The following is a 26,116-nucleotide window of genomic DNA, read 5'->3' as shown; positions in this document are numbered from 1 at the left end:
CGTCGAAAACCAATCCCAAAAACCGATGCGTCTCCACCGCAGCAAGAGGTTCGCCGTCGAGATAAAGCCGTTGCTCAGGGTGAACAGTGAGTCGCCGGCAGAAATGCATGACGCAGGTCTTGGCAGCCGCAAACAGCCACTTATAACAGCAGGCACCTCAGGTGTAGCGGTGTGCAAGGTAACAGTTCTTCCACTTCTCGTAAAATGCAAAGTATCAGAGCTGGAAAGGTTAAAAGTACTTCGGGCTCTGAAGAAATGCACAGGCCTTCAGCAATGGGGTGACAAGGACATTGACAACAACAACCATCAGCGGTCGAACAGCGCCCGCATTCGTCACTCATGTGATGTTACGCTGCCCGGTATCCGACAGAATACTTTACCGTCAGCCGTTGTGTGCCGCCGTGCGCTCCGCGCCAACATCGACCTCCTCACACACACCCCTCCCCCCACCCACGACGATGATTCTCTCTGCAGACGGGGAGGAAACATTTGGTCATCTACCAGATCCCAGAAGACCACGGCACAACAGCTGGGAAAACTTTAGTAATTTTATTTCATCCCCTCGCCCACTTTCGTGTCGCAGCAGCCTATAATCACGAGTAACGGCTGTCGGAAAAACACTGCCCTAAAAACTGTGAAGCACTCCATCGCCCGAGAACCTGAGCACGTCAGGAACCCGTAATCGACATTTCTCCACAGCTCACGCACAACATCCCTAAATTAAGTAGTGTCAGTGCAGCACACAACCCAATTTAATCTGTGTCAAGTTTCGTTCGGCGATATTAATATGTGCCGTTAAACCATGACGGACAAATTACAATCTTTCTTTAAATACAGGCCACTCCTGCACTTTCTGAAAGATACAAATGTTACCATCTACGAACAAAGTATGTAAAATACTGATTCTAGAAACCCTTGTATATAGGGGGTTAAAACACAGAGTTTTAATTATAGACTATGAATAGAAATTTTTTCTACATATGTGTTAGGCCTAAAATTTCAGATTTTTAGTTCCATTTCTGTATGATGGGCTGCATAATGAATTATGTTCCTGCCATATTTTGAGTTTCTAGCCATAATTAGAAGTATTTTAAATTTTAAGTCTTACATACGTCACTACTATCTAAGACTATGGGCAGGAAAAAAATGGAATGACTGTATGGCATCGTTGGCTGGGAGGCCCCATCGGGGAAGTTGGGCCGCCAAGGGCGAGTCTTATTGCAGTCTACGCTATATTGGGCGACTTGCGCGCCGATGATGTGATGAAATAATGATGAAAACAACACAGCATTCAGTCATCGAGCGGAGAAAATCTCCAACCCGGCCGAGAATCGAACCCGCGGCCGCTTGTATGTAAGGCGAGCACGTTACCACACAGCTAAGCCGGCGGACTATAGGCAGATCTTACTACAGAATGGCAGAGCGAGGTGGCGCAATGGACTGATATTCGGGAGCAAAGCGGATCAGATTGAGGTTGCTCGTGATTCGTTTAAATCGGGCGGTTTCTTTGTGAGGGCATGGTCGATCTTCCCCATCCTCATCTTCTCATCCTGTCTCTAATGACCTGAAGGAAAACCGTAATATTCCTCCCTTTCTCCTTTCTGCTACGTGCCACGAGCTGTTTGTCGACGATATTTGCTTCCAAAGAAAGTTCATCATGGGTGGGTTGATGGTGAGTCACGTTCTATGCCGGTTGATGAACGGAGAAATTCTGATAAGAGTACGGTGTTCAGATAGCAACGCGATAAGAGAGGTCGCCGGGAAAAGTGTTTACCATCGCTGGGGAATAACAGGCCACCTGCGTATAAACAGGACTCGTTCAAATTACCCTGCTGTCAGCGGGGTCACGTAGCGGAAAATTTTCGGTGATCAACGGTCGAAAGATGAAAACATACTCGAAAGTTCTGGTGTAAGCAGCGGTCTGCGCTCGAGATATTCACACGGAGATTAGATGGAGAGCGGTGATACGGACACCTGCACCAGTATAAGAGCACAACTGGCGACAAACCGGAACAATGGCGCCGGCCGAGATGTTGTCGCTGTGCTTGTTGGTGGTGCTGGCGGCGGCTTCGGCCTCCGCACAGGAGATCAACAACCGCTTCCCAGACGGCTTCATGCTGGGCTACGCCACCGCGGCCTACCAAGTGGAGGGCGCCTGGAACGAGGATGGTGCGTACTGCAGCTCCCAGGCTCCTTGGTCGCACGTAGCTGATCGTAATGAACACACACACAGCACCGATGATGGGGTGGGCTATGAACGTAATGGCAGAGTAAGGCACGCGTATTCTGTACTGAAACGAATTCTAGTATTGCTGTCTGTACGCCATAACTCCCGCAGTATTAGGAATACAGACACTTCGACTGTCACAATTTTTTCAGTAAACTGTCGAAGTAATCGTAATAAAGTTCCCGAATTTACCGCCCTCGAGGAAAGTTCTCGCCCTCTAATTATTCTTGTGTACAAGATGGGCGTATAGGCAGGCGGTGGGCGTTATGGAATGATTAGGGTTAATTTTAGAGAAAGGCCATTTATTGGCTAAAGCATGTTGAAAGGGGCTACATAGGCCTAGGGAGGTGAGGGTGAGCCAGAGCTTAGAATTTGGCGAACATTGTTCGCGAAGCTACCGAAAGTTGTTGTCTGCCAAAACTAAGTCCACAGCGCCGCAGCACCGGGAGAAGCGGGAGATGTTCGATGCTACAGGGCGCGCATCCGAATCGCGGGTGAGCAAGAATACAAGAGAGCGAGCCCGGCGACGGGCGGCCGGGTATATTCGACGCACCACGCGGCCTCCTCCGCCCTGATTGGTCAGGACCGAGAAAACCGTGCGGGCGGCATGGAACTTTCCAGAGCGTTGCCTGCTAAGCTACGTCTGGGGCGGCGTTACCTCGTCAGCACACGAGAGAGGCGCGTGAACAAGGTGCCCTTCATCGGTGCTGACTTCCTGTTGCTAAACCGTGGGACGAAAGAATTTACAGGTAGCTAACACTGCCGGCCGTGGCTTGGCCGCAATGGAAAAATGAAGTTACCATTTGGGTGCTCATATAATAAAGTAAAATCCCCTGTTGTCTGGCTCATCCTTTACACTTGGGACTGAGAGCTGGCTGAAAACCGAAGAGCAGAGCTCTGAGATATTTAGCGGGTCACGAAACGCATATCGGAAAGACAGATTAAAGGCTGTAGGAGTGGGAGTTTTCATTGCAGTTAACAAAAATATTGTCTCTATTGATGTCGAAGTTGTTGAGCGTGACAGTGAAGTCGTCTGGTCGCGTATAACAGGTGTAGCTGAAACTAAGTTAATTTTGGATGTTCTTACCGGCCACCCGATTCTGCTGTAACAGTCATTCAACGGAAGTCTACGACCAGTAGCGCGAAAATACCCTACTAGTTGGAGGTGACTTTTCAAAAATGGTTCAAATGGCTCTGAGCACTATGGGACTTAACATCTGAAGTCATCAGTCCCCTATAACTTAAAACTACTTAAACCTAACTAACCTAAGGACGTCACACACATCCATGCCCGAGGAAGGATTCGAACCTGCGACCGTAGTGGTCGCCCCGTTCCAGACTGAAGCGTCTGAGGCGACTTTAACCTGCCGAGTATAGACTGGGATGTCTATCGATTCATTGCGGTGGGTACAGGCAGACGGTCACGCGAAATACTTTTGAATATGTTTTCTGAAAACTTTTTTCAGCAGCTGTCTCGGCAGCCCACACGCAATGGAAATATCTTAGACCTTGTAGCTACAAATAGGCAGGACCTTGAAACGGGGGAGAGGAGAGGGATTAGCGATCATGATGTCATTACAGCAACTGTGATTGCGAAAGTTAATATATAAGTCAAGAAGGCCAGGAGAGTGTTTCTGCTAGAAATAAGATATAAGCAGTTGTTAGCATCTTACTTATACAGTGAATTGACATCTCTTAGTTCCAGGAAAATGGACATAGAGGCATTAGGGGCAAATTTTAAGCAGATTGTAAATCGTGGTCTGGAGAATTATGTTCCTAGTAAGTGGACAGAGGATGGAAAATACCCTCCATGGTTTAATAACGAAATTCGGGAGATACTGATGAAGCAAAGGCTGTTGCACTCTACGTTCAAAAGGGGACACACAAACGACGACAAGCGAAGGTTGGTGCGTCTGTGAAAAGATCTATGCGCGAAGCATACGACAACTACCACCGTCACGCCTTAGCAAAAGATCTGGCAGATAACACGAGAAAATTCTGGTCGTACGTAAAATCGCTAAGCGAGTGTGAGGCTTCCATTCAGTCCCTTGCTGACCAGTTTGGTGCGGCAGTTGCAAAACGAAAGGCGAAGTTTTAAACTTCTCGTTCAAGAAATCGTTCGAGCAGGAGAATTGTACAAACATACCGTCATTTGACCATTGGACAGACTCCTGTATGGATGACATAAAAATAAGCATACCTCACGTAGAGAATCAACTTAATGATTTGAAAACAAATAAATCACCGGGTCCAGATGGAATACCGGTTTGTTTTTATAAAGATTACTCTACGGCATTGGCCCCTTGCTTAGCTTGCATTTATCGTGAATCTCTCAACCAGCACAAAGGTCCAAGCAACTGGAAAACAGCGCAGGTGACTCCATTAAATAAGAAATGTAAAAGAACGGACCCGCAAAACTACAGACCAGTATCCCTGACTTCTGTTAGCTGCAGAGTCCTTGAATACATTCTCAATTCGAATATAATAAACTTTCTTGAGGCTAAGCAGCTTATGTCCGCGAATCAGCAAGGTTTTAGAAAGCATCGCTCGTGCAAACTCAATTTGCCCTTTTCTCATATGATATACGGATGAAGAGCAACAGGCAGATTCCATATTTCTAGATTTCCGAAAAGCATATGACACGACAGCCCATCTAAGGCTGTTAGCGAAGGCACGAGCATATGGAATAAGTTCACAGATATTTGAGTGGCTCGAGGACTTCTTAACTTATTGAGCACAGTATGTTGTCCTCGACGGCGAGTGTTCATCAGAGACAAGGGTATCGTCAGAAGTGCCCAGGGAAGTGTGACAGCATCGCTGTTGTTCTCTCTATACATAAATGATTTGTCGGACAGGGTAGGCAGCAGTCTGCAGTTGTTTGCTGATCATGCCGTGGTGTAAGGTAAGATGACTGTAGGAGGATACAAGACGACTTTGACGAAATTGGTGTGATGTGTTGGTGTGATGAATGGCAGCTAGCCCTAAATGCGGAAAAATGTAAGTTAATGTGGATGAGTACGAAGATCAAATTGTAATGTTCGGGTACCGTATTACCAGTGTCCAGCTTGACACAGTAAAGCCGTTTAATGTTCGGTTATTGAGAGAATTTCAGGAAAGAGTGGTTCACCTGTAAAGGAGACCGCATATAAGTCGCTGGTGCGACCTATTCTTGAGTACTGAACGAGTTTTCGGGATCCATACCAGGTCGGATTGAAGGAAGACATCGAAGCAATTCAGAGGCGGGCTGTTAGACTTGTTAGCGGTAGGTTCGAACAAAATGTAAGTGTCGCGGGGATGCTTCGGGAACTCAAATGGAAGACCCTCGAGGGAAGATGGCGGCGTTCTTTTCGGGAAACACTATTAAGAAAATTTAGAGAACCAGCATTTGAAGCTGACTGCCGAACACTTCCATTGCCGGCAACATATACCATGTGATCAAAAGTGTCCGGAGACCAAGCCGGCCGGTGTGGCCAAACGGTTCTAGGCGCTTCAGTCTGGAACAACGTGACCGCTACGGTCGCAGGTTCGAATCCTGCCTCGGGCATGGATGTGTATGATGTCCTTCGGTTAGTTAGGTTTAAGTAGTTTTAAGTTCTAGGGAACTGATGACCTCAGATGTTAAGTCCCATAGTGCTCAGAGCCATTTGAACCATTTTTTTATCCGGAGATCCCCCAAAAACATATTAGGTGCATTGTTCAGCAACCTACTGCCAGGTACTCCATATCGGCGACCTGAGTAGTCATTAGACATCGTGAGAGAGCAGAATGGGGCGCTCCGTCTGTACGCGAGATTTCCAGACTCCTAAACATCCCTAGGTCCACTGTTCTCGATGTGATAGTGAAGTGGAAACGCGAAGAGACACGTACAGCACAAAAGCGTACAGGCCGACCTCGTCTGTTGACTGAGAGAGACCGCCGACAGTTGAAGAGGGTCGTAATGTGTAATAGGCAGACATCTATCCAGACCATCACACAGGAATTCCAAACTGCATCAGGATCCACTGCAAGTACTATGACAGTTAGGCGGAAGATGAGAAAACTTGGATATCATGGTCGAGCGGCTGCTCATAAGTCACACATCACGCCGGTAAATGCCAAACGACGCCTCGCTTGGTGTAAGGAGCGTAAACATTAGACGATTGAACAGTCGAACAACGTTGTGTGGAGTGACGAATGACGGTACACAATGTGACTATCTGATGGCAGGGTGTGGGTGTGGCGAATGCCTGGTGAACGTCATTTGCCAGCGTGTGTAGCGCCAAAGTAGAATTCAGAGGTGGTGGTGTTATGGTGTGGTCGTGTTTTTCATGGAGGGATCTTGCATCCCTTGTTGTTTCGCGTTGCACTATCACAGCACAGGCCTATACTGATGTTATGAGTACCTTCTTGCTTCCCACTGTTGAAGAGGAATTCAAGAATGGCGATTGCATCTTTCAACACGATCGATTCATAATGCACGACCTATGGCGGAGCGATTACACGACCGTAACATCCCTGTAATGGACTGTCCTGCACAGAGCCCTGACCTGAATCCTATAAAACGTCTTTGGGATATTTTGGAACGCCGACTTCGTGCCAGGCCTCACCGACCGACATCGATACCTCTCCTCAGTCTAGCAGTCCGTGAAGAATGGGCTGCCATTCCCCAAGAAACCTTCCAGCACCTGATTGAACGTATGACTGCGAGAATGGAAGCTGTCATCAAGGCCAAGGGTGGGCCAACACCCAGCATTACCGATGGAGGGCGCCACGAAATTGTACGTTATTTTCAGCCAGGTGTCCGGATACTTTTGATCAGGTAGTGTACATCGCACGTAAGGACCACGAAGATAAGATACGAGAAATTAGGGCCATACGGGTGCATATAGGCACTCGCCTTTCCCTCGCTGTATTTGCGAGTGGAAGAGGAGGGAAATGACAGTGGTACCGGGTACCCTCCGCCAGTATCTACGTAGATGCAGATGTAACAAAACTATATTGACAGACTTCTGGAGCATGTAGAGGATATGCAGAAGAACAAAGGGAGGATATGAACCCCTGTAAGGAAACGTCATCCAAGCACCACACCACAGAGTCGCTTGGCCAGGAACTGTTTCTAGGCACCTGGTATGTGTACATAGGGGTATTTCACAGTTACTGTTACAGGCTTACAAGGAGACGACACGCTAACCCGATTTCAGTAATTTTGTTTTTACATTTATGGCACGTGAGACATCAGTTGCCCAAAGCTGTTCGATGCAAATCTCAAAAATTCTCGGGAAAATCTACTTTGAAGTTTTCCGAGCACATTTAATAACGTAAATTTTTCGAAAAGGAATGTGGCTCTGCAGTAGACAGCTTGCTTGTCTTTGGGGGGTCTCAGGTCGATGCCCGACGAATCAAATTTTTAAACAAAGGTGAATGTTCCACGAGCATTTCCGTGAAGATGAAAAAAAATCGGAAGCTCTTTAGACTAGTAACCTCTGGATCGAATCTTCTTTCGGTCATTTTTTTCTTTTTTCGTTCAGTTGAAATGCCAACGTCATTTAAATGTAAAATTCATCAAGTAAATGCTAATTAACACATCTCTCACAAATTCACGATTTTATGAACGTCTTGTTCTTCTTTCAAGTTGTAAATTGCGCAAAAATCCATTTTTCATTGCATATGTGAATTCTTAGTTACCAACCTTTCATAAAAGATTGCTAATATTAAAAAATAATAGCAATTAAATTTTTTCCGTCTCTACGTGTTTTACTCTTCACAGTGTCGGAAACTGAACACAGGGTAGGAGAAGCTTCGAAAGGCTGTTTATGGTTGAAACGTCCCCTTAGAACAAATTATACAAGACTGTGCTTAAACTGACACACAATATTTTTTAGCGCAACGCAATCTGACTTTCAAAAATCCCTACAAAAGAATGGCCCTGACTAACATTAACCTATACCTTTCACAAATCACTTACCTCACAAAAATCTTCATTACTCGAACTACTGCAATACAGCGAGCGCCACTACTGCCAGCTAAATAAAAGATTCAAACTACAGAAGGCACTAACTACTGATAGGGATAGTTGGCAAATGAAAGATATTAATAGAGAACAAACAATGTATTTACCTTAATGATCATAATATATATAGCAGTTCATGCCAACCATTTTTACAAACTTTCAAAACTCCGCCATCTCTCTCCCCATATCCACCACTGCTGGCGGCTCACCTCCAACTGCGCAACGCTACGCGCTGTTCACATCCAGCTGCCGCTGCCCAACACTACAATGGCAGACAACAATGCAAACTAGCCACAGACTGCACACAGCACAGCCAGTGATTTTCATACAGAGAGCGCTACGTAACGTTGCCAATAAGAAAACATAAACAGCAGCCTACTTACATGGTGCCTTGAGAGCCAAACCGAGGACGAAAACTATTGTTGTTAAACGTCATCCAAAGACGCTATAGAGCGTCAAAATTATAATGCCAGCATTTAATCTAGGCCACCCCTTTAGCAACAACTAAGCTATCGGGTCAAACGTATCCGGACGTTGCTATGTAAGACGGTCATGGCCACTAATGTCACGTGGACCTGCTAGTAGAGTATACAGTCACATTATGGTGGCCACGTGTCAGAAGCCTGAATAACCACCTTTCTGCAGCGAGGACCGCTGTGACACGTGCAGGAACAGGGTCAACAACACTCTGGGAGGTACCGGCAGCGATGTGGAGCCGTGCCGACTCCAATGCCGTGTTCCTCGGTTGAGGATCCTTGACGCGAACAGCCCAGTCGAGGTGATCCCACAATTTCTCGATTGGTTTTCAATCCAGAGAGTTTGGTAGCCAGGGGAGTAAGGTAAACGCCCGTTTGCTGGCCAGGAGAATACGGCAAAGTCGTGATGGAGCTCTTCGAACTACGCACGTGCACTGCGAGCTTTGTGAAACGTTACATTGTCCTGCTGGTAGATGCCATCCTGCCGTGGAAAAGTAAACAGCATGCATGGATGGACATAGTCCCGAAGGACAGATGCATCCTTGAGTTGATACATTGAGTCTTCCAGAATGATGAGGCCACCCAGAAATGCCACTAAAACGTTCCCCACGCTACAATGCTCCCTCCTACGGCCTGGACCCTTCTGACGATTGTTAAGGGGTGTTTGCTGTCAGAAGTTTCACGCCGAACACGACAAAGGCCATGTGTCATCTGAAAAGACCAGCTGTGGACTTCCAGTTGCGGTATTGGCGTGCAAATTCCACCCTGGACAGTAGTCTGCACAGGTTCATGAACTGGGCGTCTGCTGCCCACGTGCAGCAACGTTCGCTGAACGGTTTTTGAGGAGACACTGTTGCCAGCCCCTTGGTTCATCTGAGCGGCCAGTTGCTCAACAGTTGCACGTCTGTTAGCCCGTACACACCTCCGCAGCCGGCGCTCACCCCTGCCATCTACAGCCCGTGTTGAACCACAGTTGCCGTGGCGCCGGTTTTGGATAGCGCCGCTTTGCCATGTACGGTATACATGGTGATTCTAAAGTCACTGTACATTTTGTACTTAAACAAATTTTATTAACTAATATGTAATGGCACTGCAACTTATGTTACAATAGGCTACGGCCGCAGGTTCGAATCCTGCCTCGGGCATGGATGTGTGTGATGTCCTTAGGTTAGTTAGGTTTAAGTAGTTCTAAGTTCTAGGGGACTGATGACCATAGATGTTAAGTCCCATAGTGCTCAGAGCCATTTGAACCATTTTGTTGCAATAGGACTTAATTTCAGTACATTTCAATGTGACCAACTTGCATGTCTAGGCACATCCCCCCAGCGCTCCACTGTAGACCGAAAAACCTGCCCAAGCCTATCTGGTGTAATCTCAGCAGCTGCGCCTCGAATGCGCTGTGTTAAGTGTTCAGTGTTGCGGATCTTCACCTGGTATACCTTAGACTTGATAAACCCCCATGCAAAAAAGTCTAAGGGTGTCGAGTCAGGAGAGCGGGGTGCCCACATCCGTAGAGAGGCACGACCAAACCATCTGCCGGGAAATGCTTGATTCAGATAATCCCGAACAACGAGGGCAAAATGGGGTGGTGCACCATCCTGTTGAAAAACAACAGTATCCATAATCCCATCAGATATCAACTGGGGCTCCAAAAAGTGTTCCAACATATCTAGGTATGTGGTTCCAGTAACGGTTTGTTCTGCAAAGATAAAGGGCCCATACACTGTTGATCTCGTTATCCCTAACCACGCATTCACTTTTGCTGTGTCCCATTGTCATTCCTACAGCACACTCGGTTGTTCGTCTGCCCAGACCCTGCAGTTGTGTCTGTTCACATGTATGAAATGTAGCTTCATCACTGAACAACACATTTTGCATCAAATTATCATTTTCCACAGCTTGTAGCAGGTCATGACACATAACTTGTCTGGCTGCGTAGTCCTCCGCTTCAAGCTTATGTACGACCTGGATATGGTACGCACGTTTGTGGAGCTTGTAACGAAGAACCGTCCACATAGTGGTTTGAGGAATACAAAGCTCCCTACTAAGTTTTCTGGTAGATGCGGAAGGGCTACGTGTGATCGCATCCTACACACTTTGCACGGTGTCTGGCGTTATGGCCGGCCTCCCTGGACGTTCGTCATCTGCAACACTACCAGTACCCTGGAATTTATTGACGAGGGTCTTGATAGCAAGCCTGGTGGGGCCTGTTTTCCGGAATCGACGGGCAAAGTCTGTCCGCACCTGTTCATACGTCATTCCACGAAGACGAGCAGAAACAACAGCGATTCGTTCTTCTTTCGTTAGCATCCTGTCGTAGTACCTGCAAGAAACAAATATTCCGTTACTATATCACTGAAATGTATAGTGACTTTAGAATCACACTGTACTTTAACCACCAAATTTAAAAACATAGCCATTTCGTAAATGCTTCCACCCTTGGCCCAAGACCCAACTATCATGCCCTTTTGTACCTCAGGTAAATCGCTCCATTTCGGCATTACAGCAACGACTGCATTGTTTACCACGTCTCCCCAAAACTCCTTACATACCGTATAACGATATGTTTACGTAATGTGTATACATAAACATACAGTTATAAATGTCCCCGTTCGTAGTCTCTAATTATAACAATATGTTACTTTTGTGCTGTAACATATAGCTATAATCAGCGGTGGAAACATATTTGCGAACGCCGACCGTGTGCGGCTGTTTCTTGTTGGATCGTCTGATCAGTCGGAAGTTGCATTGCAGAGGAGAGTAAATGCCTATTCAAAATATAATTATTTTATCATGCATTTACCAGTAGAATATGGCGCGGAGAAAATATTTCGCCGCATGCAACTTCCGTCCAAACTCGACGAAAGAATTCGTGACTGTGAACTCTCTATTTGGCAGAAACATATAGAAAATTAAATAATTTCATGAAGAAGTGTGACATAGATTCTATAATAAATGAATAGTCCATACACCAGTTCCATTTAACTCTGAATTTATGGTAAGTAATAGACAAACTTACACTGCAATGACGGATTTAACATGGATGCCGTTTTGACTGGCACTTCTCTTAATGAAAACAATTCCTCTGACGTTGTCACATACACGTCGCACAATAAATCTACTGCTAGGCACTTTTAGTATTACACATTTACTTTACACTAGAACAATATTAATTTTAACAATAATAATACGGCGGCAAAACATGCGCGTCCGACACAAGTTACAGGAGACAAGAGAAGAATGAGTAACTGTTCATCGAGAATATCTCGTACCTCAAAAAAAATGTGTAAAAGTGTTCTTCATCTGTCCGTTTTTCGCGCCGCGGTTTTCAAAGTCAATAACTCACTGCATCTCTGACGGCGCTTCGACAATAAACAAGTTACGTCACAGGTCGTTCACCTTTTACATTCTCGCAACATTATTTGCTAACTGTAGCTGTTGCCGAGCGACTGCTCGATTAGTGAATGATTTAAAATGATAAGACAATCACATAATGTTACAACCGGGTGATCAAAAAGTCAGTATAAATTTGAAAACTTAATAAACCACGAAATAATGTAGATAGATAGGTAAAAATTGACACACATGCTTGGAATGACATGGGGTTTTATTAGAACCCCCCCCCCCCAAAAAAAAAAAACAAAGTTCACAAAATGTCCGACAGATGGCGCTGGACAGCAAAACGTCAGTAGCTTCTACCGTGACGGGTGAGAGGAACGCCGATATGTTACAGAATCGCATCATCCCCAGCCTGGCTGATAAACACCTGCTGGAACGTACGATGTTTATCCAGGATGGCGCTCCACCCCATATTGCTAGGAGAGTGAAAGATCTCTCCCGCGCGTCGTTTGGTGATGATCGTGTGCTCAGCCGCCACTTTCGTCATGCTTGGTCTCCCAGGTCCCCAGACCTCATTCCGTGCGGTTACCTGAAGTCGCAAGTGTATCGTGATCGACCGACATCTCTAGGGGTGCTAAAAGACAACATCCGACGCCAATGCCTCACCATAACTCCGGACATGCTTTACAGTGCTGTTCACAACATTATTCTTCGACTACAGCTATTGTTGAGGAATGATGGTGGACATATTGAGCATTTCCTGTAAAGAACATCATCTTTGCTTTGTCTTACTTTGTTATGCTAATTATTGCTCTTCTGATCAGATGAAGTCACAGCTGTCGGACATTTTTGAACTTTTGTATTTTTTTTTTTTTTTTTGTTCTAATAAAACCCCATGTCCTTCCAAGCATGTGTGTCAACTTCTACCTCTCTATCTACATCATTCCGTGATTTATTCAGTTTTCAAATTTATACTGACTTTTTGATCACCCGGTACCCTCCAGTGCTAGTGGTGCCACCTGTCAGGTGAGTGATTATTGCACGTTCACGTCGAACATAGGCCGTGATCACATTAAGGTGACTGAGCCCTGTGTAAAAGGAAGTAGGTTGTTGTCAGCAGAAAAGCAGTAACAGCAGAGTGGACTCGGTGATTTCGAACGTGGACTTCAGTTTCTCTATCATTAATTTCTCTGTTCTTTCTAAATGTTTCGCTTGCTCCCATAGTTCAGTTTTCATGTAACGTACAACTGTTTGACAGAAAAATAAAGTCAAACACAGCAAAAATGATGAAACGTCACCGAAACATGTATGAGGGGGCACAATGTTTTCAAAACATGTTTAAAGTAGTCCTTTGGTAACAATGTTGACCTTTTTTTTTTGATACAGTGCTGAAGTGGTGTTCCTGATGTGTTCCCACAGGCAAGGGCGAGAGCATCTGGGACCACATGCTGCACGAACACCCAGAGTGGGGCTGGAACGGCCAGAACGGCGACGTGGCCTGCGACTCGTACCACAAGTACGCCGACGACGTGGAGTGTCTCGTGAACGCCTCGGTAAGTCGCTGGCCACCTACAGCTGGATTTCATCCGCCTGATGTGCAGCTGTTGTAAGGTTATGTAGATTCTCTTAGCGGTTGGTTTTTTATTGTCTTTGACAGTCTGATGAACATTGTCACCTTAGCACTTCCATTTCTTTCCCACATTGTGACACAGCTTGCTATTATAATTTTCTTAAAGCCCTGTTCCATGTCAACTCGTAACTTTGTAATATGGTAAAAATGTATCAAATACATGAATAACATGGTCCCCATAATCCTTCAATACTTAGAAAAGAAAAAAGTAAGTTCTGTTGCTCTTGGTGCGGCGACTCAACTTTCCTGACCAAACACTACCTGATCAAAAGTATCCGGACAACCCTTTGTGATTTGTATCGGACCACTAGATGCCACAAGATGTGGACCGCCAATATAGAAGGAGGTAGGGTGTAGCGTGTTGTCAGTAGAGAAGCAATAAGAGCGGAATGGGCCAGTCAGGAGAGCTTAGTGATTCCCAAGGTGGACCAGTCACTGGATGTCACCTGAGAAACAGAACCACCAGGGACATTTCAGACGCTCCTGGTGCTGCCCAAGTCGATGGATGCGGATGTGACTGCGAAGCTGAAATTCGAAGAAACAACCTCAGCCAAAGCAGCGCCAGGCAGACCTCATGCAGCGACGGACAACGACTGTCGATCATTGTGGACAGGGGTTCCACAAAATCGTACGAAATCAACAGAAGGACCTACCTGTGAGTTCATAAGTGCTTCCAGTAGTCCCGCTAGCTCAATGGCTGTGTGTAGGGAGTTAAAAACAATTACATACAGTGATGGAGCAGTTCCTCATAAGCCACACACCTCTTTAGTCGAAGCTAAGCGACGCTTGAGGTGCCGTAAAGAGCGACGTCACTGGAAAGTCGATGCCTGGAATCTAGTGATTTGGAGTGAAGAATCGCGAGATACTCTGCTAAGTTTGGTGGAACGCATAGGGTTTGGCAAGCGTCTGGAAAACGTTACCTGCTTACTCGATACTCACAGCAATTTGAGTGTCGTGCCAGAAAAGTATGTAAATACTCTTCCCGACATCGCCCAAGACTCTGAAATCTACCTAACTGCCGGCCGCGGTGGCCGTGCGGTTCTGGCGCTGCAGTCCGGAGCCGCGGGACTGCTACGGTAGCAGGTTCGAATCCTGCCTCGGGCATGGGTGTGTGTGATGTCCTTAGGTTAGTTAGGTTTAAGTAGTTCTAAGTTCTCGGGGACTTATGACCTAAGATGTTGAGTCCCATAGTGCTCACAGCCATTTGAACCATTTCCACATAACTATGTAGTGCCCAGAGCTGTCACTACATAGCTGAAGGAAAAGAACTCCAATGGGTCCAGTACCTCGCGTAGTAGTAATGGGATGCCATTGGATACGCCACACTATCACCTTAGTTCGCATAGTCGGTAATCTAGTCAGCAGCCAGTATATGCTGAGCCCGATAGTTGTATGGCCTGCCTGCAAGTTTCCGTGATGATCCCTTTCATTGCGATAACGATTTCCATATGTTACCCATGCTATTCTGATCCACCTCTATAAAGAGGGTCTTCGACTGTTTCCCTGGCGAGCAAGAAGTGCTACCAGTAATCGTTCTTTCCGCAAACCATACGTGACTGGAGCAGGAAAAGCGGAAAGCGACAGTGGCACATAAAGTACCTTTCCTTGCGAAGTAAGATGTAGATGTGGATTGGAGGCGTCCATCTCTGTTAAATAGTTGATGCTCACTTCTCTTGCAGGCCGACGCGTACCGGTTCTCCATCTCATGGCCGCGGATACTACCGACTGGAGACCTTGACAACATCAACCAGGCCGGCATCGACTACTACAACAACCTCATCAACCTGCTGCTCGCCAACAACATCCAGCCTCTGGTAAGCCCTCAGCTTACGCAAAATCTTTGTAGTTTTCAATCATGTGGAATTCGGCTCCACTTGTAACAATTTCGTGCCTCAGAAAATTATACGTTTAAGATGAAGGGTGTACCCTGATCTTGTGTGCAGTAAAGCAAAGTATCTCTCAAATTATATAGGCATTTTTATCGATGTTTAAATTAATTAATATTAATTACAAAATTGTCATTTGTATGAACCAAATTATCTGTTCAAAGTATTTTGACTCCGACAGTGATATTTCGTTTGCTTGAAAATGCTTTCTAAACAAAGTGTCAAAAAGCAAGTTGAGCACTGCTCTCATATTAGACCTACTTCACGGAAGCTGTGTCCTACAAAACCTGTTACGTCGCTGCGAATAAGACGTGGTTCTGAATTTCAATACATGTTCCGCAACCTTAGGACCGGGCAGTGACAATTAACGTTACCACTAAAGCAAAATCGGATCTGCATTAAGAAAGTAAGATATGTCCTGTGGCTGTCATAACCATGCTCTGCATTACGTTCAGAAGTTATTGCCTCAGATTGTGAAGGTAGGTACACAGTTACTAAGTGACACAGCTGAAACAAACTCAGCACATTCACTACAAGATCAGCAAATACAATTCTGACTACATAATCTTATCGACGTAAAATATGCAATTGCACTAATGATCACAAAGTCCTAAGGAAAATTACTTTACTCGTCCCATATATTAAGTCCATTCGAGGGACATTGGTCTGCAGGGGTCGTCCAGAAAGTAAACACTTATAGATCCGTGTACAGCAGTTGATCACATTCGTGTACAACTTGCAGACAACCCGCTGATAAAAGGTATGCCGGAATTGAGAAGTAGACCTTCACTGTAGCAGCGTTGTATATGATCCCAGTGAGTGACTGTCTGCAGAGAGATGGCGAGGTGGTATTCCCAGTTGCTTAGGCGCATTTGCTTCGCAGCAATTTCCTCATTTCTGGAGAGTTGTTTCCGCAGTTCATTTCATGACGGATTCCTCCTGATAAGCATAAAGAGCGGTTATCCAATTTCTTCGCTCAGAAGGGTAGCATGTTTCACGAATTTATCGCAGGATGAAAGAGGTGTACGGAGAGTAGTATCTCGCATGATGCACAATATTTCGGTGGTATCAGCCTTATGAAGCGAGATTTGTAAACACAGATGACACGCCATGCCCTGGACAGGCACACGTTGTCACCACTGGTGGCACAGTTTCGGCTGTGGAACAACTCAAACTGACGAAACGTCGGATCACCACACGTAACATTCCTGTTGCACTGTCTACAAGCAAAGGAACTGTGCATCACATAAACCACGAGAAGCTTCGTTATGGCAAAGGCTGTGCGCATTGGGTGCACTAGCATCTTTCAGAGAATCAAAGGACTGTGACAGTGGATGTTTACCGGGCCCATGTGTTGATATACCTCGAACAAGGAACGGATTTCGTTGCTCAGACTATGACATTTGATGAAACGTTGTGTCAAACATTTCGACCATGTTGCCAAACGAATGAGCATGGAACGGCGGCATCCCCTGCTCTCCTCATTCAAAAAATGCCCACTCTGCCTCCAAGGCGAGAAAAAATTTGCTTAGTTTCTTTTTGGACGAAGAAGGTTGTCTACTCATCCACTGGCGACCACGAGGTGCAAAAGTTAATGCTGAGCAGTATCGCACCGTGTTGTTGAGGTTAAACAACAAGCTTAGGGGCAAGCTCTCGAATGAGATATCACTACTCCAGGACAACGATAGGCCACATGTGGCCAAGAAGAGCTCTACTTCCTTCAAAAATTCCGATGGGAGTTCCTGGAGCATCCACCTTACAGCGCCGATACCCCCCCCCCCCCCCTGTTGCTCGCTTATCAATCTCTGAAATGTCTGAGGTTCATCTGTGGCAAGGAAGTACACGACACTGTGGGAAATTGGATTCATCAGCAACCCGACGGTTTCCACATGAAGTGTAACTGTAACACTGTTCTTAAAAATTTCTGTACATATAACAGTAGTTTCCTTTTCATTTCGGCACACCTTATACGAGTAACTAGAGGAGAGAGCGAGAAAAACTTTCTGCTGGTGGACTATTCGGCTCTCTAAATACCCGATGAGCGGAAGGATACTGGCACGCTCTAGTTCAGCGCACGTGACTGCCGCTGCAAAGCAATGCGTGAAACGATCGCCTCTTGGCCGTGAGCCTGGCCGGTGCCACGTTTTGGTTGTGCCGTTTACGCCTGGCGAGCAGGCAGCCCTGCAGATACAGCTGTGCTGCGGAACGCCGCAGTGCCCCTTGGATACAGTAATATACAGGGTGATTCAAAAAGAATACAACAACTTCAAAAATGTGTATTTAATGAAAGAAACATAATTTAACCTTCTGTTATACATCACTACAAAGTGTATTTAAAAAGGTTTTTTTCACTCAAAAACAAGTACAGAGATGTTCAATATGGCCCCCTCCAGACACTCGAGCAATATCAACCCGATACTCCAACTCGTTCCACACTCTCTGTAGCATATCAGGCGTAACAGTTTGGATAGCTGCTGTTATTTCTCGTTTCAAATCATCAATGGTGGCTGGGAGAGGTGGCCGAAACACCATATCCTTAACATACCCGCATAAGAAAAAATCGCAGGGGGTAAGATCAGGGCTTCTTGGAGGCCAGTGATGAAGTGCTCTGTCACGGGCTGCCTGGCGGCCGATCCATCGCCTCGGGTAGTTGACGTTCAGGTAGTTACGGATAGATAAGTGCCAATGTGGTGGCGCTCCATCCTGCTGAAATATGAATTGTTGTGCTTCTTGTTCGAGCTGAGGGAACAGCCAATTCTCTAACATCTCCAGATACTGTAGTCCAGTTACAGTAGCTCCTTCGAAGAAAAAGGGACCAAAAACTTTATTGGCTGAAATGGCACAGAAAACGTTCACCTTAGGCGAGTCACGTTCATACTGAGTTGTTTCTCGCGGATTCTCAGTGCCCCACGCTGAACAACTGTCGTCGATTCACTTCTGCCGTACTCAATAACACAAAAAGCTTTCTGTTGAGCGGTCGCCATCTTAGCATCACCTGACGCTGACGCCTAGTCAACAGCGCCTCAAGCGAACAAATGTACAACTAAATGAAACTTTATAGCTCCCTTAATTCGCCGACAGATAGTGCTTAGCTCTGCCTTTTGTCGTTGCAGAGTTTTAAATTCCTAAAGTTGTGGTATTCTTTTTGAATCATCCTGTATTACGCTAAGAGACGCCGATTTTCCCGTATTTTTATTTATTTTTCTCACGTCCCGTGGTATCAAGTAATATGGAAAATAAGAAAACAATTAGCTGCGTTAATGTGTAGGATGTATCATATTTAATAGGAAAACTGACATGGGTACAATCATACAGTTACAGAAGGAAAAACTTCCCGTAAGCGTGAATCAGCAAACGAGAGACTACTCTCGTATCGAAGGTGGCAGCATTCAGTTTCCGTACAATATTATGAACGTGATATTTCTAAGGAAGCTTCTCATCTGTTTTCAGTCCTACGAGTTTGAGAATACGAGTTTCCACGTTACGTGATCAATAAGAGCCAACAAAATTTCAGATTTATGAGAGTTCTATGGCAGAAACTGAATGCGGTTTGCTTTGTCCCATTTGACACTCTGTCCTCTACAAGCGACCAGATGATAGACAGTTTTCACTCGTTTATGGTTGCTGATAACTGATACAAATCAAGCAAAGCTGTTGACCTGCATAAAAAATCTTGTGGCACACCACTGCCCCCTTTACACTATTATATCCTTAATTACCCGTCAATTTTTATCTCAATTAATAATGAATAAACAGTATTTCTTAAGAATACGACGACGTACGTTTTCAAAGGCTTTCAAGAGTTGTTAAAAACTGGAGTATAGTGATATGACGCTTTACTTGGGTGTCTGAATGAAACGCTTACACAATATAGCTCTCGAAATTTCTGCGTCTAGGCTTGTACAGCGTACCTTTAAAACGTAGTTATTCCTAATAGCGTCATTTCATCTCAAATGGCCCAAAATTTAAATAAGGTCATCACTCGACCCTCTCCTAGTTGGAGGAAATTTTTACGGGATATAGATATGAGTCTTACATAAAGCAGTGCCAAATTACAGCTCGTCGAGTTGTATGACGAAGCCGCAAGTTATGCTTTTGTAAGGGCCAGTTTTTCCATATCGCGGCAGATATGAATAAATCACCAGGTTCGCTTGCTGTTTCTCATGATCTAAGGGGCTTCCACGCTGAAACTCGTTGATTCTGGTCTTTTTTGTTTTGTTTGGGTTCAACACCATAGTTGCAGAATATGTGCCCAGTGTAATGAAGATTTATCACAATTTGCCGTCAACATACCTCATAAATCTTGACATCACAAATTTGTATCATGTTTTGGCAGCTCGTGTCGTATGATGGAATGAGTTTCTGTTGCCGATCTTTTCCTGATTTCCCGCCAGAGAGCGTGCCATAAGGCTGTGTAATTGATGTCGTGATTACTAAATTAAAATAAGTTTAAAGTCGGTTTAAAAACTTATTCATTAATTTTTTCCGATTTTCGAAAGTCTAAAAAAGTAATCAGCGCAATATAGTCTAATTATATATTGCAACATCTAACATGAATACATATGGAGAATGGGTAACATTTATCTACCCATTTTAGTATTAGCTTATAAACCTGCAGGCAGAATAATATAGAACGACCAAGGAAGAATTGGAAACATAATACGAAGAGATTTAACATGTTTAAAGGCTAGTCTATCAAGTTCAGAAGAAGGAGGGCATTTTACCAGTGGATCGTTGATGCTTATACATTATTAATCCTTTCTTATGCGATATATAATTTGTAACCATATATGGTTAGTTTCTTTATTGAGTATAATACTTATTTTCTTCGCGATACTGATTTATACTGGTAGCGGTAATGTTTGCTCTCCGTAAAGCATGCACCAGGCTTTGGAACTTTCTGTGGCGTTGTTGAGATACGCTGCTATGTAACTGCATTATTATACACTCCTGGAAATTGAAATAAGAACACCGTGAATTCATTGTCCCAGGAAGGGGAAACTTTATTGACACATTCCTGGGGTCAGATACATCACATGATCACACTGACAGAACCACAGGCACATAGACACAGGCAACAGAGCATGCACAATGTCGGCACTAGTACAGTGTATATCCACCTTTCGCAGCAATGCAGGCTGCTATTCTCCCATGGAGACGATCGTAGAGATGCTGGATGTAGTCCTGTGGAACGGCTTGCCATGCTATTTCCACCTGGCGCCTCAGTTGGACCAGCGTTCGTGCTGGACGTGCAGACCGCGTGAGACGACGCTTCATCCAGTCCCAAACATGCTCAATGGGGGACAGATCCGGAGATCTTGCTGGCCAGGGTAGTTGACTTACACCTTCTAGAGCACGTTGGGTGGCACGGGATACATGCGGACGTGCATTGTCCTGTTGGAACAGCAAGTTCCCTTGCCGGTCTAGGAATGGTAGAACGATGGGTTCGATGACGGTTTGGATGTACCGTGCACTATTCAGTGTCCCCTCGACGATCACCAGTGGTGTACGGCCAGTGTAGGAGATCGCTCCCCACACCATGATGCCGGGTGTTGGCCCTGTGTGCCTCGGTCGTATGCAGTCCTGATTGTGGCGCTCACCTGCACGGCGCCAAACACGCATACGACCATCATTGGCACCAAGGCAGAAGCGACTCTCATCGCTGAAGACGACACGTCTCCATTCGTCCCTCCATTCACGCCTGTCGCGACACCACTGGAGGCGGGCTGCACGATGTTGGGGCGTGAGCGGAAGACGGCCTAACGGTGTGCGGGACCGTAGCCCAGCTTCATGGAGACGGTTGCGAATGGTCCTCGCCGATACCCCAGGAGCAACAGTGTCCCTAATTTGCTGGGAAGTGGCGGTGCGGTCCCCTACGGCACTGCGTAGGATCCTACGGTCTTGGCGTGCATCCGTGCGTCGCTGCGGTCCGGTCCCAGGTCGACGGGCACGTGCACCTTCCGCCGACCACTGGCGACAACATCGATGTACTGTGGAGACCTCACGCCCCACGTGTTGAGCAATTCGGCGGTACGTCCACCCGGCCTCCCGCATGCCCACTATACGCCCTCGCTCAAAGTCCGTCAACTGCACATACGGTTCACGTCCACGCTGTCGCGGCATGCTACCAGTGTTAAAGACTGCGATGGAGCTCCGTATGCCACGGCAAACTGGCTGACACTGACGGCGGCGGTGCACAAATGCTGCGCAGCTAGCGCCATTCGACGGCCAACACCGCGGTTCCTGGTGTGTCCGCTGTGCCGTGCGTGTGATCATTGCTTGTACAGCCCTCTCGCAGTGTCCGGAGCAAGTATGGTGGGTCTGACACACCGGTGTCAATGTGTTCTTTTTTCCATTTCCAGGAGTGTAGATGCTGAAATGGTGTGTTGTTACTAACGCTTTCGTTTCCTTAGGAGAAATTCACTGATCTATTACGTTCCTACTGGGTTAGGGAAGCGTAGTTACAGAGTAGAAGTAACAGGCCATATAATTCTTCTTTCTTCGAACAGGAAAGGAAATAAATGATAGACCCCTTTGTAAATATGTAGAAATGATGTTACATCATAATCGAAAACGTACATGGCATGGCTACTATCCAGTAGTCCTGATTTATAAATACGTGTTATTGCACCATAATCAGAAACATACATGGAGTGACAATCTGGAAATCGGGATGGTTAAAATCATGACAATCGTAATTCACGGGCAGAAGTAATCATACGTTATAGTGACTGTATTTTTACTCTGTGACGTTCACTGGTTACGAATTATTATGCACGTGGGTGCGGCATTTGGATAACAAATAAAGGGATTGAGAGCGCCAGTTGTAAGAACGTAATCAGGTTGTCGCAGACATTTATTTCGACAAAAAAAAAGTGCTTTCTGCCAAAACTACAGAAACCTAACAAATTTCTGTTAGAAAATACCTGACTTCCTTCCATTGCTACAATGATGAGCAAAACATAAGAACGAAAGTAACTTTCGAATGATATGTCGCCACGCGGAGTGGCCGCGCGGTTTGAGGCGTCATGTCAGGGACTGCGCGGCCCTCCCGCCGGAGGTTCGAGTCCTCCCTCGGGCATGGGCGTGTGTCTTGTTCTTAGCATAGGTTAGTTTGTGTTAGTTTAAGTAGTGCGTAAGTCTAGGGACCGATGACCTAAGCAGTTTGGTCCCTTAGGAATTCACACACATTGAAAGCTTTGAATGATGTGTCACTTCCAGGTAACATAGCTCGATGAAACTTGGACCACACATAGAAAGAACTGTCATAATATAGTACGGAAGGCACTGTAACTGAAAGAAATGCGCAGTACGACGAACACAAGAAACACTTTCATTCAAAGATGATAAATACACTGGAGTCATCCAGATTCATGGCGGTGTCCTGGACATTACGAAAGGTGGGCCTTGGTTCCTAAACGCCGTGTGATCATCTGGGACTGCATTGCATTCTGTGCAGACATGCTGGCCGCAAGCTTGGTGAGGAGTTCTTGTACCAGGGCGTTGCATTTTTCTACCAGCGTGGTTGACAACAGCGAGGGCGTCATTTGCTTACGTGGAGGTGTTGCGAAACATCTGCACAAAGCATCCCACACGTGCTCAGTGTGATTTCAGCCGGGTGAACGAGCAAGCCAGTCCATTCACTGAATACCGTCTCGTTCCAAGAGATCCTCCAAAGCGCTGTTCGATGCGTTCGGTGTTTTCACTCATAAAAGTGAAGCCAGGACCGAACGCACACCTGAAAAGACGCCCACAACAGTGTCATAACAACTGTTGAGTGGCCCGTGTTGAAGGGTTTTGACATCAGTACGTCCATGTAACATTATGCCTCTCCTTACCGTAACACCTGGACCAGCAAGACGATCATTTTCGACAATGACTGTGTAAGGGTATCGGGGTTTCGTTATTGCTTATTCTTGAATTGAGAACAACTGTGTGAGGTGAAATGACAAGTTTAATGTCACAATATTTCTCACCAAATTACAGCTTTTCACACAGTTTTCAACTCGCTAACATAAAAACAGCGCAATGGATAACACATCTTGCCAACATCAAAAAGTGAAATAAGTCCATACACAACAATGTTAAATATTAACTCTCTGAAAGAACATTAATCTTAAGCACAATATTATGAAAGTTTAATTGGAAGTTTCTTTACATTAATCCTAAGCACAATAATATGAAGGTATAATTAGACGTTTCTTTACAAAATCGCTCCTACACATACGTTATGATGTTGGTCAGTACTACGAAAATCGTCCGATTCCGGTTCAAAGTTCGGTACTATTTAGGATGACAATCAAGTCTACAGTGGATGGTTAGTCAAGTGACAAATTTGAGCGCAAGATTACCCAAGGCCGCTCGAGTTTACAGTGGACGCAAGCTGGTGACACAACAAAGTTTACGCCTTTGCACGCGATATTTACCTTAAGCTGCGACTTGCTGCTGTCTGCAAGGCCGCTCTCTCCCACTGAAATTCCTACAAAACTAACCTGGCCTTTGCTGAACTTTCCAGCAGAAACTTTCTCTATGTTTCTCTTTATACGAGAAAACAGGTAGTCAGCCCTAGTCTTATTGTATGGTGATATACACGCGCATGGTTGGAGCAGCGTGCAAATTATAGTGGCCTCTCAGTTCTCCCAAGAACAATTAACTACTTTGGCTGGTTCGTTTCTCCACATTTGGAGCTAAACGTTGCTACAGCTAAATTCTAGCTGGATTGCAGCCGCTGTGGGCGCAGTGTCCACACCAATTTCGTCTCTGCGTCGTACGGAGCGTTAAGCGCTCCGTTCTGCACTTGACACCAGTCCAGAGAAGAGTCCCTCAGACAAAATTTCTCTCTTGTCCTCTCATGGCAGAACTGCCTCCCTCCACTTGGGTTCCTTTTCCAGGTCACGGCTTTTTTCGACCAATAGGAGCGTTCCTCTCATTTTGTAGAAACACCCTCTACCAATCGCTACGTCCCTTCTATCAAACTGCGTCGAAACTTCAGTACTTTTCTACTTCCTAGTGAGTTTCCGCCAATTGGATGTTTTGTGCCCGTTCCAGACGCCTAGAGTATATTGATCTTTCTGTGTGTCGCAGTCAGTGGACGAAAATGCGTCACTTGCTTTTGTTCGTATCCCACTGGAATTTCGAAACGCAGTTTTCTAAAGCTTCTTCTCTGTTCTTGTACCGATGCCCTCGCTACAGGCGGCCCTCCAGCTTGAATCACCTGGCCTGGGTTCGCTGTCCTCCTTTCTGCCACCCCTTTAAGTGGTCGCCGGCGTAACTCCCACAGCACGGCTTTGCTATGCCATTGTGAACTTGGCTTTTCAAAACTAAAAGCGACTAGACTAGCGTTCCATGTTCTACCTTCCGCTCAAAGACATGCATTTATAGGAATGGTGTGTTAATTACCGTCGATTGACTGTCATCCCTTTTTGCATTACATTTTGATAGGCAAATGTTCTCATAACTGTCGATTTAGGTTAGGTGTCATCTTAACCTTCTCACTGCGATTTGTAAAGGTCCCATGTAAGGTGCAAATCTGACCATTTATTCTGCCACCTTACAACTGACTTACGCTCATACGGCGAGAAATGGGAACACTTAATGCGCCAACGAATATTGTCGAACATGATCGTTTTGGTCGGCCAGGTGGTATGGTGCGGGGGCATAATGTTACACGGGCGCACTGACCTGCAAATCTTTGAACACCGTACACTCAGGGGTCAACGTACTCCTACCCCGTCTTTTGACGGATGCATTCGGTCCTGGCTCCATTTTTATGGGTGACAACGAGCGACCGCATCGAAAAGAAGGAGATCTTGGAAATAGAGGATATTCGGCGAGTGGGCTGGCCCACCCTTTCGCCGACTTAAATCCCATAAAGACCGTGGGAAGTGTGTTGGGGAGATGAACTGCAGCGCGTCCACACGCACGAACGATTGCAATTGTAAACCGCTGTGGTGGGGGAGTGGCACGCCATGGTGCAACAACTCCTTACCCAGGCCGTGGCCACATAGTAGCACGGTGCAGGTCCTGCATTGCCATCCATGGTATTAAAACCATGCCACACCTCCTGTAACGTCCAGTGGACATCATGCATCGTGATGGCTTCATTGTAATATCACTATCTTTGGACAAAATTGTCGTTTCTGTTCGTTTCGTCGCGTATTTATTTCAGTTCCAGTGCAGAATAATATAGCAATTCCAATTCCAAAGAAAGCAGGTGCTGACAGTTACCAAAATTACCGAACTATCAGATTAATAACTCACAGTTCCAAGGTGAAAAAACTGGTAGAAGTCAATCTGGGTGAAGATGAGTTTGGACTCCGGGGAAATATAGGAACAAGGGAGGCAATACTGACCCTACGACTTCTCAAAGAGGACACGTTAAGAAAAGGTAAACTTACGATTATAAGATTTGTAGACTTAGAGAAAGCTATTGACAGTGTTGACTGGAATACTCTCTTTCAAATTTTAAAGGTGGCAGGGAGCAAAAGGCTGTTTACAATTTGTACAGAAACCAGATAGCAGTTTTAAGAGTCGAGGGGCACGAAATGGAAGTGGTGGTTGAGAAGGGAA

General features: G+C 45.7%; 1 protein-coding gene across 1 annotated transcript in view; it reads left to right on the top strand.

Moving 5' to 3' along the window:
* Positions 1-2,029: 2,029 nt before the first annotated feature.
* LOC126095242 (myrosinase 1-like) overlaps positions 2,030-26,116 on the top strand; it is a 79,295-nt gene continuing 55,208 nt past the window's right edge. Inside the window, exons 1-3 of the mRNA XM_049909994.1 lie at positions 2,030-2,169; positions 13,451-13,584; positions 15,341-15,475. Of these exons, the coding sequence (XP_049765951.1) occupies positions 2,031-2,169; positions 13,451-13,584; positions 15,341-15,475 (408 nt within the window). The 5' untranslated portion in view covers position 2,030. The remainder of the gene's footprint in view (positions 2,170-13,450; positions 13,585-15,340; positions 15,476-26,116) is intronic.

The sequence above is a fragment of the Schistocerca cancellata genome, chromosome 8 (assembly GCF_023864275.1).
Source record: "Schistocerca cancellata isolate TAMUIC-IGC-003103 chromosome 8, iqSchCanc2.1, whole genome shotgun sequence".
Classification (NCBI taxonomy): domain Eukaryota; kingdom Metazoa; phylum Arthropoda; class Insecta; order Orthoptera; family Acrididae; genus Schistocerca; species Schistocerca cancellata.
The sequence above is the reverse complement of the archived record's forward strand: the minus strand, read 5'-3'. Positions and strand labels throughout refer to the sequence as shown.